Source organism: Corvus kubaryi, unplaced genomic scaffold (genome assembly GCF_017639235.1).
Source record: "Corvus kubaryi isolate FWS band 111438036 unplaced genomic scaffold, C.kubaryi_AGA036_p1.0 split3-73, whole genome shotgun sequence".
NCBI lineage: Eukaryota > Metazoa > Chordata > Aves > Passeriformes > Corvidae > Corvus > Corvus kubaryi.
In genome coordinates, this window is record NW_024582091.1 from 44,313,770 (window position 1) to 44,329,189 (window position 15,420).

General features: G+C 39.3%; 1 protein-coding gene across 2 annotated transcripts in view; it reads left to right on the forward strand.

The window, feature by feature from the left end:
- MAP3K5 (mitogen-activated protein kinase kinase kinase 5) overlaps nt 1-15,420 on the forward strand; it is a 100,238-nt gene that overhangs the window by 72,637 nt on the left and 12,181 nt on the right. For both annotated transcript variants that reach the window (XM_042017443.1, XM_042017442.1), the window contains exons 15-24: nt 1,233-1,366; nt 5,268-5,395; nt 7,229-7,365; nt 7,970-8,075; nt 9,045-9,202; nt 9,700-9,877; nt 10,704-10,724; nt 11,806-11,983; nt 12,082-12,250; nt 15,124-15,309. In XM_042017443.1, coding sequence (XP_041873377.1) covers nt 1,233-1,366; nt 5,268-5,395; nt 7,229-7,365; nt 7,970-8,075; nt 9,045-9,202; nt 9,700-9,877; nt 10,704-10,724; nt 11,806-11,983; nt 12,082-12,250; nt 15,124-15,309 — 1,395 coding nt within the window. The remainder of the gene's footprint in view (nt 1-1,232; nt 1,367-5,267; nt 5,396-7,228; nt 7,366-7,969; nt 8,076-9,044; nt 9,203-9,699; nt 9,878-10,703; nt 10,725-11,805; nt 11,984-12,081; nt 12,251-15,123; nt 15,310-15,420) is intronic.

A 15,420-nucleotide genomic window follows, 5' to 3' on the forward strand; every position in this document is an offset into this window, starting at 1 on the left:
GTGTTTAAGCTTTCTTTGAGGTGGCAGGGAGTAGGATAGAATACCTAAGCCCCTGTCCTATCACATCAAAATCTGGTGTTCCGAAGCTCTAGAGACATCCATAACTAACTGAGAGAGTCAGTGCTGTGTAATGAATTCAGACAGCCCTCGTCCCAGTTTTGATGTTGGCATTTTATAACACATTTATAGCACATTTTATAACATTCTGTCTCTGAAATCTGAGACTGGACAAAGGGAAATCACCAGGGTGACTTGCGGCATAGAAAAAGAGCCTCTATTGAGAACCTTAGGGTGCCTGTTTGTTTATTTTAGCAAGAAGAAAAGCAGTGGGTGACTTGATTATGGCGGGTATTTTTACTGTAAGAATAGCAATGTGCTAATGGTTTCTTTAATCTGTTGAATAAAAATGTAATTAAATAGTGACACCAAAAAAATTGAATTAAGAGGCATGACTTTACCATGAGAATAATTCATTGTTGAAACAAACTACTAAAAGAAGTAGTGGATTCTCTCTTTTATTAAAAAAATAGCCATCTTTATATAGAAGAAAATAAAAAATACTTTAACTAGGCCTAAGCTACTGGATTTAGCACAGGAGTGAACTTGTGAAGTTATATGTCTGTGTTACACAAGAGGACAAATCAGGTAATCCCTCTAACAAACGTATTTGGACTGGCCTTAAACCCTTTGAAATTCAAGCTCAGCCGAAACCACGCTCAATGCACTGCAGCCCTGACTAACTTCCATTGGCACAGTCTGCCGGCAGACCTGGCAGCGTCAGAATTGAGGCTGTGCTGGTTTTGGAAGCTGTGCGGAGGTCAGGAGAGCCCCTGGGAGGAATGAAGCGTGTCCTGCCTTGCTCCCTGTGCCTGGGCAGGAGCCGGGCTCTCCGCCTGGCGCGGAGTGCCCTCTGTCGTCGGCTGCGGCTGCCGAGCGCCTGCCCGCGGAGCTGCGGGCGCTGCTCGCCGAGGCACGGAGCGGAGCTGCTCTGGCCGGGGACGGGCCGGCTTGGCTCAGCTTTGCGCTCCTCCCTGGAAAGGCTGCCTTAGAAGCCGCTGGGGAAACATAGGTGTGTCTGCACAGCATCCCAGCTGTCGTCTTAAAGTGTTCTTCTCTCTCCTCTGTGTTCGGCAGAAAGCTACTAGCATCCTAGATGCCTTAGTTCTGGTGGCAGGGTCAGATGGAATAAATGTTATCCTTCTGTTCCATTCATGTTGTTGTTTGCTTTGCAGTATGATTATGAGTATGATGAGAATGGTGAGCGGGTCATTCTGGGAAAAGGAACGTACGGCATTGTGTACGCAGGACGAGATTTGAGCAATCAAGTCAGAATTGCTATTAAAGAAATCCCAGAGAGAGACAGCAGGTAAAGTAACTGTGGCTAATTCCAAATTATGTGTATTACGTGATTTCATCATTAATGTGGTTGATTAATTTGCAGATCAAGGAGTGCCTCTTCTACAAAGCTGCCAATAAATTACCTGTCTGTGGTATATAGTGGTGTTCCCTATCTTTGTAACTAGATATTTCCAAGCAGTGGAGTAGATTGTGATCACAAATGAGAATTTAGATGTTTGCTGGATTTGGTACTAGTATTTTTTCTTTAAAACAAAACAAAACCAAACAAAAAAGAACCATGAAGTGCAGAATCTCTCTCAAACACCTGGTGATGAGCCCTATCTACTTATACATACTCAGGCATGTCCTTATAAAAGACCTATTGGAATTCATGATTTGTGCAGTCCTTTAAAACTCTGGGCCTGAATTATTGATAAAGACGTTTTTCTTTCTTGTTTTTGCACCGTTTTGAAGCCTCATAACATTAGACTAACCATGTAGAATTATCTCTTTGTTAATTATTTTTTTTTAATGCAAAGTTTCTGTGTGAGTAACTCTCTCTACTGTACAAAGGTTGCCATGTAAGGACCAGGCACTTCGAGTCCTTAGTATTTTTGTATCTGAAGACTTCCAGTATATCCTATTTTGTATATGTAGATTTCCACAAATATTGTGATAAAAGTGATATGAAATCTAAAGTTAAGAGTTTTTAAGTGAAACTGACTGTATTAAACTGTCAGGCTTATCTCAGTTTCTTTTTCAGGGTCTGTCTTGTGGGCTTTCCTTTGGTTATTCTGCTCTGACTTGATTTTTTCTTTGACATTTAAAAATTATCACTTCTAAATCTTTTGGAATTCATTAATAGATTGGCTGTTCAAATGGATATGTGGTCTAATAATTTTTCCATTCTCATAATGTATTAAAGGTGCTAAAACTTAGATTATGGAGCGTCCTTCCATCCTCTACATTGCTATTCCAAACTGAACTTCAATATACGTTATAATTTCCCAGAAAATATGGCCTCATTATATAAAACAATCTCTTGACTCAAAATAGTTGGAAGTTTTGTGTATGTTAGAAGAAATTTGTTTGTAACAACTGTGGTTAATAGAAAGATAGCCTGAATACAGCAGTAACTACTTTAAAGGAAAAAAATCCAGATTTTTCTTCTCCAATACACATTTTTAAACAATTTTCAATGGAAACGGTTTCAGGTTCCGTGTGCAAAGCATACCACAAAAGAGATTACTAGGAAGCTGTCAGTCTTTCATCTAAGCTCTCAAAAATGTTTAGAGGCTTCCAGAATTAATTTCAAGTATTATTCTTTTAATGGCAAAGTAAGAAAAATGTAGTAATTAACTTCTGGTTAATTGTAACCTGATCTTTTCTCACTTTGAAAGAAGTCTATAGAAAGAGAACAATCTCTGAAGTTAGTTTGTATCATTTTAAAAGTAAGGATTACCATCTTTTGAATTTGTAAAAAAATATTTAAGTTCTGGGTCAGAGCAGGGCTGGAAATTGAAGTATTTCTGTGCAAAAAGCGGTGAGTCTTCAATTTTGCTATATGTTGAATAAAAGCTATTGAATAATTTACTTGTCAGGAAATGTTAGACTACAGAGACACATTCTGCATTCCAACAAAGAGGAAATCAGGAAAAAAAGCCAGGACACCTGTGTGAAGGAACAAGCATCTCCTGGAAAACTCAGACACAAAAAGGAAGCCTACAAAGGGTGGAAGCAAGGACATGTAGCCTGGGAGGAATGCAGAAAAATTGGATATTGTCTGAGGAGCCAGGGATCAGGTTAGGAAAGCTAAAGTACCTAATAGAATCAAATCTGGCCAGGGATGTCAAGGGCATCATGAAAAGATTCTGTAAGTACAATGGTGATAAAAGGAAGGCTAGGGAAAATGTGGACTGTCTCCAGAAGGAAACGGGAAACCTGGTTATCCAGGACATTAGAAGGCTGAGGTACTTGACAGCTTTTTTGCCTTAATCTTCAACAAGTGCTCCAGCCACACTGCCCAAGTCACAGGAGGCAAAGGCAGGGATTGGGAAAATAAAAAAGCACCCACTGTAGAAGATCAGGTTTGAGACCATCTGAGGACCTTGAACATGGACAAGTCCATGGTGCCTGAAGAATTACATCCATGGGTTCCCACTTACTGGAAATGGGAAATAAACCCCCTCTTCCCCCCCCACCCCGTTTTTAAAAAGGGAATAAGAAAGACCCAGGGAACTAAAGGTCAGTCAGTCTCACCTCTATGCTGAATATGATCCTGGAGCAGGTCCTTTTTAAAACTGTGCTAAGGCACATGGAAAATAATGAGGTGATTGGTGACAGCAGACACAGCAACACTAAGGGAAAATCACGCCTAACAAATTTGGTAGCCTTCTGTGGCAGGGTTACAGCAGTGGCAGATAGGGAAAGAGTGACTGACAAGGCCAGCTTGGATAAAGCCTTGAGCAGCTTGGTCTAGTGGGAGGTGTCCCTGCCCATGTCAGGAGGGTTGGAGCTTTAAAATCTCTCCTTAACTCCAGCCACTCTATGATGATAAGAATTTTTGTTCATACCATTTAAAGTCTCCTAGTGACTAAGTTCTAAAATAAAAAATGCTTCATCCTAGTGAAAAATTTTCTGATGGCTTTATTTTATTTGCAAAATTATTTTAGTTGCTCAAGTCTCAACTGTGCTTTTTAAAAGTGCAGGGAAAAGAATTATGATGGTCATGCTGCTGCTGCTCAGAATTAACATCTCATTAACAGAACTCAGGAATACAATCTTTGTGTTGTCAGAATCTTTATAATCATGTAGAGAGGTAAGGCAAAACTCAAATTAGTTTTTAGTAAACAGACTCAGAGTTACATAATCATACTTTTCATTAGCCAAATAATTATTTTCTGCAACAGTTTTTCTCCAGCGGGATTTTCAGATGACTACTTTTTTTTTCTTTCCCCTACACTTTTTTAAGAGTTCAACCTCCACTAGTAGCTTGATGCTCTTTGAGGGAGTGATTGCTACCTGTGCTAAAAGGGAGTGGAAGTCAGAGGTACTTTTCCCATGACAATTTCAATTGCAAATGCTGCAACTACTTTTCACATTTGGACTGACAGAAGAAGTCTGTGTCCATCATCTATTTCAGCTACTCTGAAAGTGTTGCCACAGGTGTTAGTGCTTTAGAGAAGATAGCCACCAGACTGTCAGCATATTGTCTACATTTTGCCAGAAATACACAGAAAATACACAAAATCTGGCAGCTGACCCACCTCCAAGAGGAAGTGTTAGGGCAGGCCTAAGTTAGGAAGAGCGTCAGGGTAGACCTAATACATCAGTTCAGCACGTCAGCTGCTGAGCTCTGGTGGTGTTCCATACTGGAGAAAGATCCTGACTCCAGAAACTTTCTTGGCAAAAAGGCTGTTGAAAAGCTTATCTCTGAAAAAATACTTTGCCTTGGACTAAATTGCATTTGATGAAATTTTTTTTATTTGTTCTTCAAAATATCTCTCCATTAGTGATTTCTGTTTTCTTACTGTGATATCCCATCTTGCCTTCAGCAAAGACTTCCACTTTAATTAAAATCTAAATGGTGATTCATTTGCATTATTGAGGTGTTTTTGTTTATACACTAGTTTTATAGTTTACTAGTTCACTTTGGCACCAACATGAATCCAAACACTGTCACAACTGTTTATTCTCTTGGAGTTAGACTGGAGTGGAGTTTATTTTCCATAAATTTTGTTTTCCTCACTCTATGTGCATTTGTAACATTTTCTGTGTATGAATACACAATATTATATATTTTTTATATATGTTATTTGTATTTACATATGATTACATATTATTTTTGTATGTAGTAGTCATTTTCAATGTAAGCTGTTTCAAGGCTTTCTTCATCGAGATGAAGAATAAACTGCTCCATTGCTTTCCAGGTACTCCCAACCTCTGCATGAAGAAATAGCTTTGCATAAGCATCTCAAACATAAGAACATTGTCCAGTATTTAGGTTCTCTTAGTGAGAATGGCTTCATCAAAATATTTATGGAACAGGTGCCAGGTGGTAAGTTTTGGGGGAGACTGGTTTGGTGGTTGAGGGGTTTGTTTGGTTTTTTTAGCATTTTAAAAGTATGAAAACCGTTAATAGGGCCATGAGACATATTTCATACAGATGTAATACTCTATAGTGTCTCTTTCTGAAATCAGTGGGGAAAACTGTGTCTTCAAACTGCTTGAGGCATCTCCTTCAGTAGTTAGATAGGGTGTGCTACAGACAAAGCTCAGATCATTGCTCTAGCAGGTGAGCGAGCTCCTATTACCTGGCTGCATCCCAGGTGCCCACCAAAGCTAGTCTGTCACTCTGCTCCTCAGCTGGATAGGGGAGAGAAAATGCAATACAAGGCTCATGGGTCATGGTAAGGGTAGGGAGAGATCACTCATCAGTTACCACTGCAGGCAAAATGGGCTTGACTTGGGGACACTAATTTAATTCATTGTCAACCCAATCAGAGTGGGATAATTAGATATAAAGCCAAATCTTAGAAACACGTTCCCCCTACCCTCCCTCCTTTCTGGGCTTTAATTCACTTAGGATTTTCTCTGCCTTCTCCTACCAATGATGCAGGGGGATGGGGAATGTGGTCAGTTCATCAAAATTGTCACTCCTTCCTCCTCAAGGGGAGGACTCCTCACTTCCTTACCCTGCTCCAGCATGGATGGGGTCGCTTCCAAGGGAAACAGTCCTTCATGAACTTCTCCAATGCAAGTCCTTCCCATGGGCTTCAGTTCTTCATGAACTGCCCAGGTGTGGATCCCTTCCATGGAGTGCAGTCCTTCAGGAATGGTGTGGGTCCCCCAGGGGTCGCAAGTCCTGCCAGCAAACCTGCTCCAGCATGGGTTCCTCTCCCCATGGGGCCACAGGTCCTGACAGGAGCCTGCTCAAGCATGAGCTTCCCATGTTCTCCCAGGCTGGCTTCTTTGGGCAACCACCTCCTCTAGCTCAGGGACCTTCATGGGCTTCAGGGGGACATTCTTTATCACTGAGGTCTTCACCATGGGCAGCAGGGGAATCTCTGCTCTGGTGCACCTGGAGCACCTCTTTCCCCTCCTTCTTTGCTGACCTTGGTATCTGCAGGGCTGTTGCTCTCACATAGTCTCACTTCTCACTCTGGTTGCAATTGTTGCACGTATTTTTTTCCCATCTGTTACCCCAGAGGCATTGCCACTGTTGCTGATGGGCTCAGCCAGTGGCCAGAAGCATCTGGCATTGGCTCAATCAGACACAAGGGAAGCTTCCAGCTGCCCCTCACAGAATCCCCCCCAGCAGCCCTCCTGCTACCAAACATTTTCCATGCAAACCCAACACAAGATAGAGATGATCTGTGCTCATCCTACCAGAAGAACCATAGCCAGCCTCCGGTGGTACATAGCACGAGCAACGGGATCGGTGATTGTTGCTTCTGTTTGTGACTAAAGAACTCACAGCAGCCAGACACAACTAAAATCCCACTTCTTGAGCTTAGCTTTTTCTGAAACTGTGGAGCTGCTGTATGTACATATGCGCATCCATCCTTTTTCACGCTTTTACAACATTCCTGAGAAAACTTCTCTCCAGGCATAGGAGGGAGGTGGGCATATTGATTAAATGGGTTCTGCTTTGTGTGCTTGAGGATGCATACACTTCTCTGCTGCAGCTGAGGCCAGTGGAGATACTGACACTCTAATTGCTCAGGCCAGTGGTGATGCAAGTAAGCATTTGATTGGAGAGGACTTTGGTTATAAATGAGATGGCTACACTTGGATTGGGATTGATGTTTGTTGTTACTTTTTTCCTTTGGGGAGGAAGGCAGAATTTAATTGGATTTTTAATCTCACTTTTTGCTCTCCAAAATGATAGGCAGTCTTTCTGCTCTTCTACGATCAAAATGGGGACCATTAAAAAATAATGAGCAGACAATTGGCTTTTACACCAAGCAGATTCTTGAAGGATTAAAATACCTCCACGATAATCAAATAGTGCATCGAGACATAAAGGTAAGAATTTGCAGAGAATTGATAGTGTTATGTAACTGCATAGTCATTTATTTGTCCTGTAATTTAAAAACTTTTTTTTCTAAAACTCTCTGCTATTCTGAACCATGGGTTAGATAGGTGAACCATTGTTGATTTCAATTTGCACCAACAAAATATGTTTGAAGTTTTTTTTATTTTAGGAAAAATTGACATATAACAACTTAAAATGTGATAAAGTAGATACTTTTTTTCCTGTTTTTGAAGACATGGCTGAACTTTCATAAAATCTGATCAAAGTGAAGAAGATTGTGGATGGGATAATTAGCAAGTTATTTTCCAAGGAGATTGCAGATGAAAAAAAATGTTTGGATTGTTTTCTTAAAAAATAGCCTTTTTTCCTCTTTTACTATTCTTTAACTGAATTCCATCTGGTAAGAGGGGAAATTCACTTTGAGATGAAGTTTCTGTTAATGGGATTGGATAAGGCAGGAACACTGCTGATTTCCCTTTCATCTCTGTTAAGAGGTCACTTAGTAAAGAGTGCATTGTAGAAACAGGTTATGCAAAAAGTCTTAGATGAAGGGTCTGCAGAGAAAAATAATTGCTCTGCTATTCTTTTCCTCAGGGTGATAACGTGCTTATCAACACATACAGTGGAGTGTTAAAGATTTCGGACTTTGGAACTTCAAAGAGACTTGCAGGAATCAATCCTTGTACTGAGACTTTCACTGGTATGTTCCCTGAGGAGATTTTCTTATCCTCACTCGAACTGTGTATTTAGGGTCAGAATCCACAGATGCTGAACTTTCATTGACTTCAAATCAGTATAAAAGGTTACTGGAAGAATAACTTTTGGATATATGATCTTAAGCTATAAGCTGTACTTGTATGCACCATTCAAAGAGAATGCCATTTTGGATGTTCCGCTTGTGACATCAAAGTCCTCTACAAGAGAAGAGCTGTGTCTCTCCTGTGCTTTATTTGAGTCTATCTCCTTTGTGAGCATGGCTTTTTCATCTTGCTGGTCTTTTTTCTTTCATGATTTCCTTGGACATCCTGGCTTCATCTTCAGAATCGCTTATCTACAGAACCTGTCATTAAGTTGCTCCTCCTTCTTCTTGATAATTTGATTTGGTGTTAAATCATGCAGTGGCACTGCATTAAATAATTATGTAAAATGTGAAGAGACTGTTATTTTAATTCCATCCTTCACTCTTCCATTTCTTCTGTAAAAGGAGCAGAATGCAGAATGATATGTCAGGTTGATTCCCCTACTTCAGAAGAAAACGTTCATATCACATACTCTCTTAGCTTAAGGTTTCAGGTTTCTCTTCCTTTTCCTCTGGGTACAATTCAAAATGCTTTCCCAAATTTTAATCTTAAGGTATAAAAAAATAAATGAAAGCCACGTCTGATCCAAAGCTCATTGAAACATTTAATAATTGTTATTGACTTTGAAAAACGATATCCAGATCGGCAGATGGTATCAAATGCTTTTATCACAAGTAATATCTTGAGTAGTATTTTGAGTTTCATATAGAATGCATATGGAAGTTTTTGGATTTTGGGGATAAAAGGGGATTTTTTTAAACTCTTCTGCTATTGCTCACTTCTCAGTCATTTTGTTCCTGTTGTCCTTTAGCTGTCTATTTGCAGCATTAATACACCTAAGTAAACAAAAAAGAGTGTGTTTTAAACAGGTACCCTCCAGTATATGGCGCCAGAGATCATAGACAAAGGGCCACGTGGCTATGGGAAGGCTGCAGACATCTGGTCTTTGGGCTGCACAATCATTGAGATGGCTACAGGGAAACCCCCATTTTATGAACTGGGAGAACCACAAGCAGCCATGTTTAAGGTCAGACATCCTCCTTTTACAGCTCAGACTTGTTTTTCTAAACACAGGAAATCTGACGACTGTTTTGGAGAAGCTGGATTAGAGGTTGCAAGAAAAGAAGATAAACTAAGTGCTTGGATTGTGAGGATGTTAAGAACAATAATCTGGTTCAGCTGAGAGGGAGTGCTGTGTACTTTTGAACAGATTAATAGAGAGATAGCAGCTATTCAGCAGCCTGGGTGTTTAAGAAAAAAACAACACAAAACTGAGAAAAGAAGCAGTTTTCTGCTTTGTGAGAGCCTCTACGTATGGTTGTGGTGTTTTTACATGTAACCACTTATGCCGTTTGTAATGGGTTTTGTTTTTTTTTTCTCTGAATTAATAAACTAGTTGAATAAAATTAGTATAAAAACCTGAGAACAATATACCACTTCTACAATCTGAACAGTTTTTTGATGTTGTTTAGTGTTTGGGGGCAGAACAGTTTAGGCCATTGTCTCTCCCTTTATTTGTCTCAGGTGGGGATGTTTAAAATACACCCAGAAATTCCTGAATCCATGTCTGCAGAAGCCAAGGCTTTCATACTGCGTTGCTTTGAACCTGATCCTGATAAACGAGCTTTTGCTCATGAGCTACTTATAGATGAATTCTTGAAGGTTTCAAGCAAGAAAAGAAAGTCTCCTTCAAAGCTCTCAGGTAAGCATTGCTACATTCAATCTGGCAGTTTTCTCTTGCCCATGGTACTGTTTCCTGAAGCTGCTGATTTAGTCTTTCAGATGAACACAGCAGATCTCCATCCCAGGTGAATGCTCAGTTGTAACCTTCTGTACCAGCAGCTTACTGCAGAAACACCTTTGTAGCAGAATTCAGTTATCATGTTGTCACAGAAGTCAATTTATGTAAATATTTCTAATAAGGTTTCTAAAAGTCTGTGATTTTGTGCAGCTTTTATGGTTGTTGGGTTTTTGTTTCAATTTTGTCTGGTTTTTAATTTGCATATGTTTTCACTGAAAGAATATTTACATAGAGTATATTTAGTGTAGGTTAGAACATGCTATTAAACCTCAGTGGAGTTTTCTACATAAGCAAAATAATCTTTGTCCCATAGAAAATGTGCATACACTGCATTATTTTTGCTTCATGACATTTCATTTTCAGGAAATCTTCATTTCCTGCAGTGTTCTGCATTATGGAAAGTAGCAAAGGAGTTTTGAGAGCAGGAATAACATATTCTATGGTGTATGGATGTATACTTAGGAAAATATCTTCTATATATTTTTATCATGATACTTAAAGAAATAAAAATATCAGGTAAGGGAGATGATGTTAGATGATCAATTTTAATGTGGTTTCCACCCCCTCAGAATAAAATTAAATTGCAATAAATTACACTTTTGGAGGCTGCAGACAGGAGAATTGAGATAGTCCATGAAAATGGGAAGTTACCCTTTAGACTATGCTTATTTTCTCAGTTAATTTCAGCATAATTAACTTTATTTTTTTCTTTGCTTTTCTCACACAGTCCTTTCAGCTAACACAAACGGTGAGTTTTAACCTACTTCTCTATCAAAGACATACCTGTGTAGATACTGTAGTTATCACTTATTATGGTATAATTTGTCAACACTAAAAAGTTGGAAAGAGAAAAGTGGTCACAATTATGAAAATAAGTGACCTCTGTCTGTTAGGAGCATCTAATTCATCGTGCATAGCTGAGCTGCTGTTTTTAATCCTACCAGCCTGTGGCTTAATTGCCCAGGCAGGTGGGTGATACAGGCTTGAAGGGCTGTGCTGTTGTTTATGGGGACATTTGATGGAAATGCATTGGCTGCTTTACAATAGCAAGAGAGCCAAGGTTTGTGGAGAAAAAGAACACAGATTTTTATTAGACTGAATTCTATAACTGAAAAATCAGAATGCATTTGAGACCCCTTGTCAGACCAGGATACAGGATACTCATCTCTTTCAGGAAATGAACTGGGAGAGTGCAGAAGGGAACTGAACACACACATAGTTACCTTCATGCTGAATTGGTATCAAAGTACATTTTGAAATGTGCACATGTGGAATAGATATGAGTAGTTTCCTGCAGCCGTAATGTGTGCTCTTGATTTAAAACTAAAAGTTCTGACTTAACTGCATGTGTATTGTTATTAGTCAAAGATTATGAATTAATTAAATTTGCTCAAGTTAATCTGATGAAGAAATGTATCTTATATGTGTTATAGTATATATATTTACATGTAGTGTATATATAAATTATATATATATTTATATACACCTATAAAATTAAGATCTTGGAAGGTGCTTGGACGACTTACTCTATAGAAACATTTTCCTAATGCTGGAAGACAGGAGATGCATGTTCACTTCAGTGTTGAAGTTCTGTAAGTGAACTCACAAGAAGCCCAGCATTTCCATCTTTCAGGAATAAAAACATACCTGAAAGATAACTCTACTCCAGAAAATAAGCTTTAAAAGTTTTTTGACAATTTTTTTCTAATATTTTGTATTGGTGTGTGGGAAGGCTGGAGTTTTTCTGTCTCCTCTGAAAAAATAATGTTCACTTCAAAACTCTGATGGTATTACTAAATCCTGATTTCTGAATATTCCTGTACAAATAGAGTATCTTCGGAGCATATCCTTACCTGTCCCTGTTCTGGTGGAAGATACAAGTAGCAGCAGTGAGTATGGTTCTGTCTCACCTGATACAGAATTAAAAATAGATCCATTCTCTTTCAAAACAAGAGCCAAATCCTGTGGAGAAAAAGATGGGAAGGGAATCCGGTCCCTTTTTCTGAGGTAAGGAGATACCTGACATTTTTTTACACAGTAGATTAGGAATGTGTGCATTGGGAGGGTTTTTATAACGTTTCTTTTCACTGAGTGTCTTCATTCAGCATCCCAGATGAACATTTTGAGGATCACAGTGCACCTCCTTCACCTGAAGAGAAAGATTCTGGGTTTTTCATGCTGAAGAAGGATAGTGAAAGGAGAGCCACCCTCCACAGGATATTAACTGAGGACCAAGAGCAGGTGGTGAGGAACCTGATGGAAGCTTTGACTCAGGTAATTTCGGAGGGCAGCAAGAATTTTATGGAATTTTAAGACTTCTCTGCACTTACCTGGAACTCTTGAAATTAAACATAGTAAAGCAATTAAAAAATAAATTTTGATTAAACTAGAAAGCATACTCCATGTAAGCTTTCACAGTTACTGTTTTATTTGGGCTATTAAAAATAGCCTTTGAATTTGTTTATGCTGCATTACATCTGCCTTTTTTGTTTGTAATCACTATGTATATACCTGGGTATTAGTGCTGGGAAGACAACAGAAAAACATGTTTTCATGATACTCTATTTTGACAGTGCTTTTCAAATTGGACTCAAATTTCAAATTTGAGTCAGGCCTACTCACATAAGGTAGATCATCTCCAGGAGTGGATTATCTTGAACCCCTTTTAAAGTTCTGTGTTCTGGCTGACTGGTTTGACAGAGGGAAGTTTGGGTCATTTGGCCTGCTCTGACCTTATGTTAGAATATTGTACAGAAAGAATGAGGCTGATTGATACACCATTGCCATCTAGCCAACAGCCACAACAAGGGAAAGAGGGGGCTACGGAGAAAACAAATTGCAGCTATTCTGCAGTGCAGTTGGGACCACATATGGAGGGAAGATAGAGTAATGGGAACTACAGCAAACAACAAAATAATTGCAGAATGACCTTTTGGCACTCCTTTGTGGGGATGATTCATTAAGATGATGTATCAGTTCAGGACAACACTGAAGAAATAACAGGTCATGACCACACTACTCAATGTTGCAACACTATAATTGGATGACAGGATTTTTTGTTCCTGTTTATGTGTGTGTTAGTAGTTAATTGATTCACTTCATTCTCAAGGCAAAGTATTGCTGGTCTAAAACATGTTTGTATAGAACATAACAACTCATCTTCTAAACATACTAATGTTTAGAAACTGATGCAAACCAATATGATTATTATGTATGTACTACAGTTAACGTAATTGGAAATTGCTGCCATGCAAATAAAAATAGCTTCTAACTCTTGGGAGGGGGGAGAGAGTAACCTGCAGCTATCCTGGTAACTACAGAAAGTGTTAAAAGATAAGGCAGTGAGAGAGATACCTGTGATCTGTGATTTGCGAGAGTGTTGCTGTAACAGACACAGTTTTTGCATGTGTATGCAAGTAATGATCATGAGAGGCTGAAACTCAATCACAAATCCCAGACAATGTGCTCTGTGTTTCATGTCTTTCTCAGCTGGGGCTGGAACAGCCTGAGTGAGAAGCAGAGACATAGAATTTTAGAGCCAAAGAGTTCAAAGCTCATGTTCATGGGCCTGGCCGCCCTCCAAAAGGATGCAGAGCTCTGACTCCCAAAGACTGTTTTCTCCCTTGAGAAATGCAAGAAATTACTAATAGAACAAGCCTGACTTGCCTGTTAGACCTCATGAGGATTTAGGATTTGATAAAGTTTTTCTCTTCACAAAGGCTTTTCACAAGAAAGGTTTTGACGAAGCCATTGGGTGTGATGGCTAGGGGAGGAGAATGCCCCTCACAAAATGCGGCACTGTTTCTAATTAGCAAGTCGTACTGCTTGTCCTGTCCCCATAGTGCCTATGCCTTGATGGACTTGGATCTTTTAGTCCAGGGCTACAGTGTGCATTTACCTATCTGCCCTAATGGCTTTTTAATTATTTACATGAAAAGAAGATGGGCTACTGCAGAACTGTGAGAGATCCACTTCCATATAGAAAATCATCAGGTGAATTCTCCAAAGCAGATCAAGATCAGAGGCTAGGATCTTTTATCTCAGATGGATGTTTTAGTCTGTGGTATCTTTGCTCTAGAACTTTTGCTCTTTTTTTAAGCTTCTTTCTCAAGTAATCGAATTATCTTTGTTTCATCCTGATCAGAATTAATTGACTGTAGTTAAAAGCTCAGTGTTACTGGCAAACAAGAGTTCTTGATGTCTGGCCAGCCATAACATTCATGACATAAAACCGGCAAATGCAATAGAACCAAACACCGTATGCCCTTCTCTTACAGAAATCAATGTTGGATATCCTTAGCCTATATAAATATTTACTTATCTTCCTTTGGAATAAACATCTAATACTTCATGTTGAACAACAACCCTGTCTTAATTTTAGGATTTGGAATTGAAATTTGCATTCAGGCAGCATAACTTTGCTTATGAGAGCAAATACAGTGCTCTGCTTCCTAGTTACTTAGGCTGTTTTTTCTGATGAATGCTTTCGAACTTTTCACTTTGGTAGCTCATGCAAAAACACAAAAGCTTTCAAAAATAGGCATATGAATATTTATACTAAAAAGGTGAGATCTTTGTAGACTTGCTTTAAGAACAGCTAAGTGTAGAAGTTCTGTATTAAGGGAAATTAGGAAATTATATAAGAAACAACCAGTCCCTCTGTGAGCCTCCTGCATAACGTTGACTAATCCCTTCTTTTAAATGCTGCTGTAGGACTTTGCACATTGTCTCTGAGGGGCACAGAGAAACTAGAAGCACTGCAAAGTATGTGTGTGCTTGCAATTAAGAGCAATTTGTAGTTTCCAGTGTACAGTGTATTTATTCATATCTTTTCATTGCTGCACAAAGAAACATACACACTGTAGTATGTACATATTCTTCAGCAACTGGTGTAAAATGAAGTCAGCTACTTGTTCATCAGGTGTACATCATACCTGTGGTACCAGGGAGCTCAGCCACAGAGCTCTGTGCTGCTGCAGTTATGCTGCCACCGGTACCTGACCTGCAGCTGCACCTTTCCCTTAACCATAGCAGCAGAGTTTCTGAAAACCCATATTGCCAACTGACATTATTGGCTGAAGTCCTTCTGGGTGTATGTTTCAGAAGATGACTATCAAAACTATTTCTTCTCCTCTCTCTTCTGTCAGGGAGCTGAAGAACCCAAGCTGAAATGGGAACACATCACAACACTCGTTTCCAGCCTCAGAGAGTTCGTACGGTCCACTGATCGCAAAATCATTGCAACCACGCTTTCAAAATTGAAGCTGGAGTTAGACTTTGACAGCCACGGTATCAGTCAAGTGCAGCTTGTGCTCTTTGGTTTTCAAGATGCTGTAAGTTGTCATTTTTACTAAGAAATTTGTGCACCTAAACTAAAAAAAACCTAAACAAACTAGGACCAAACAGAACTTGCTTAACTTCCACCCAGAGTTACTGAAACAATA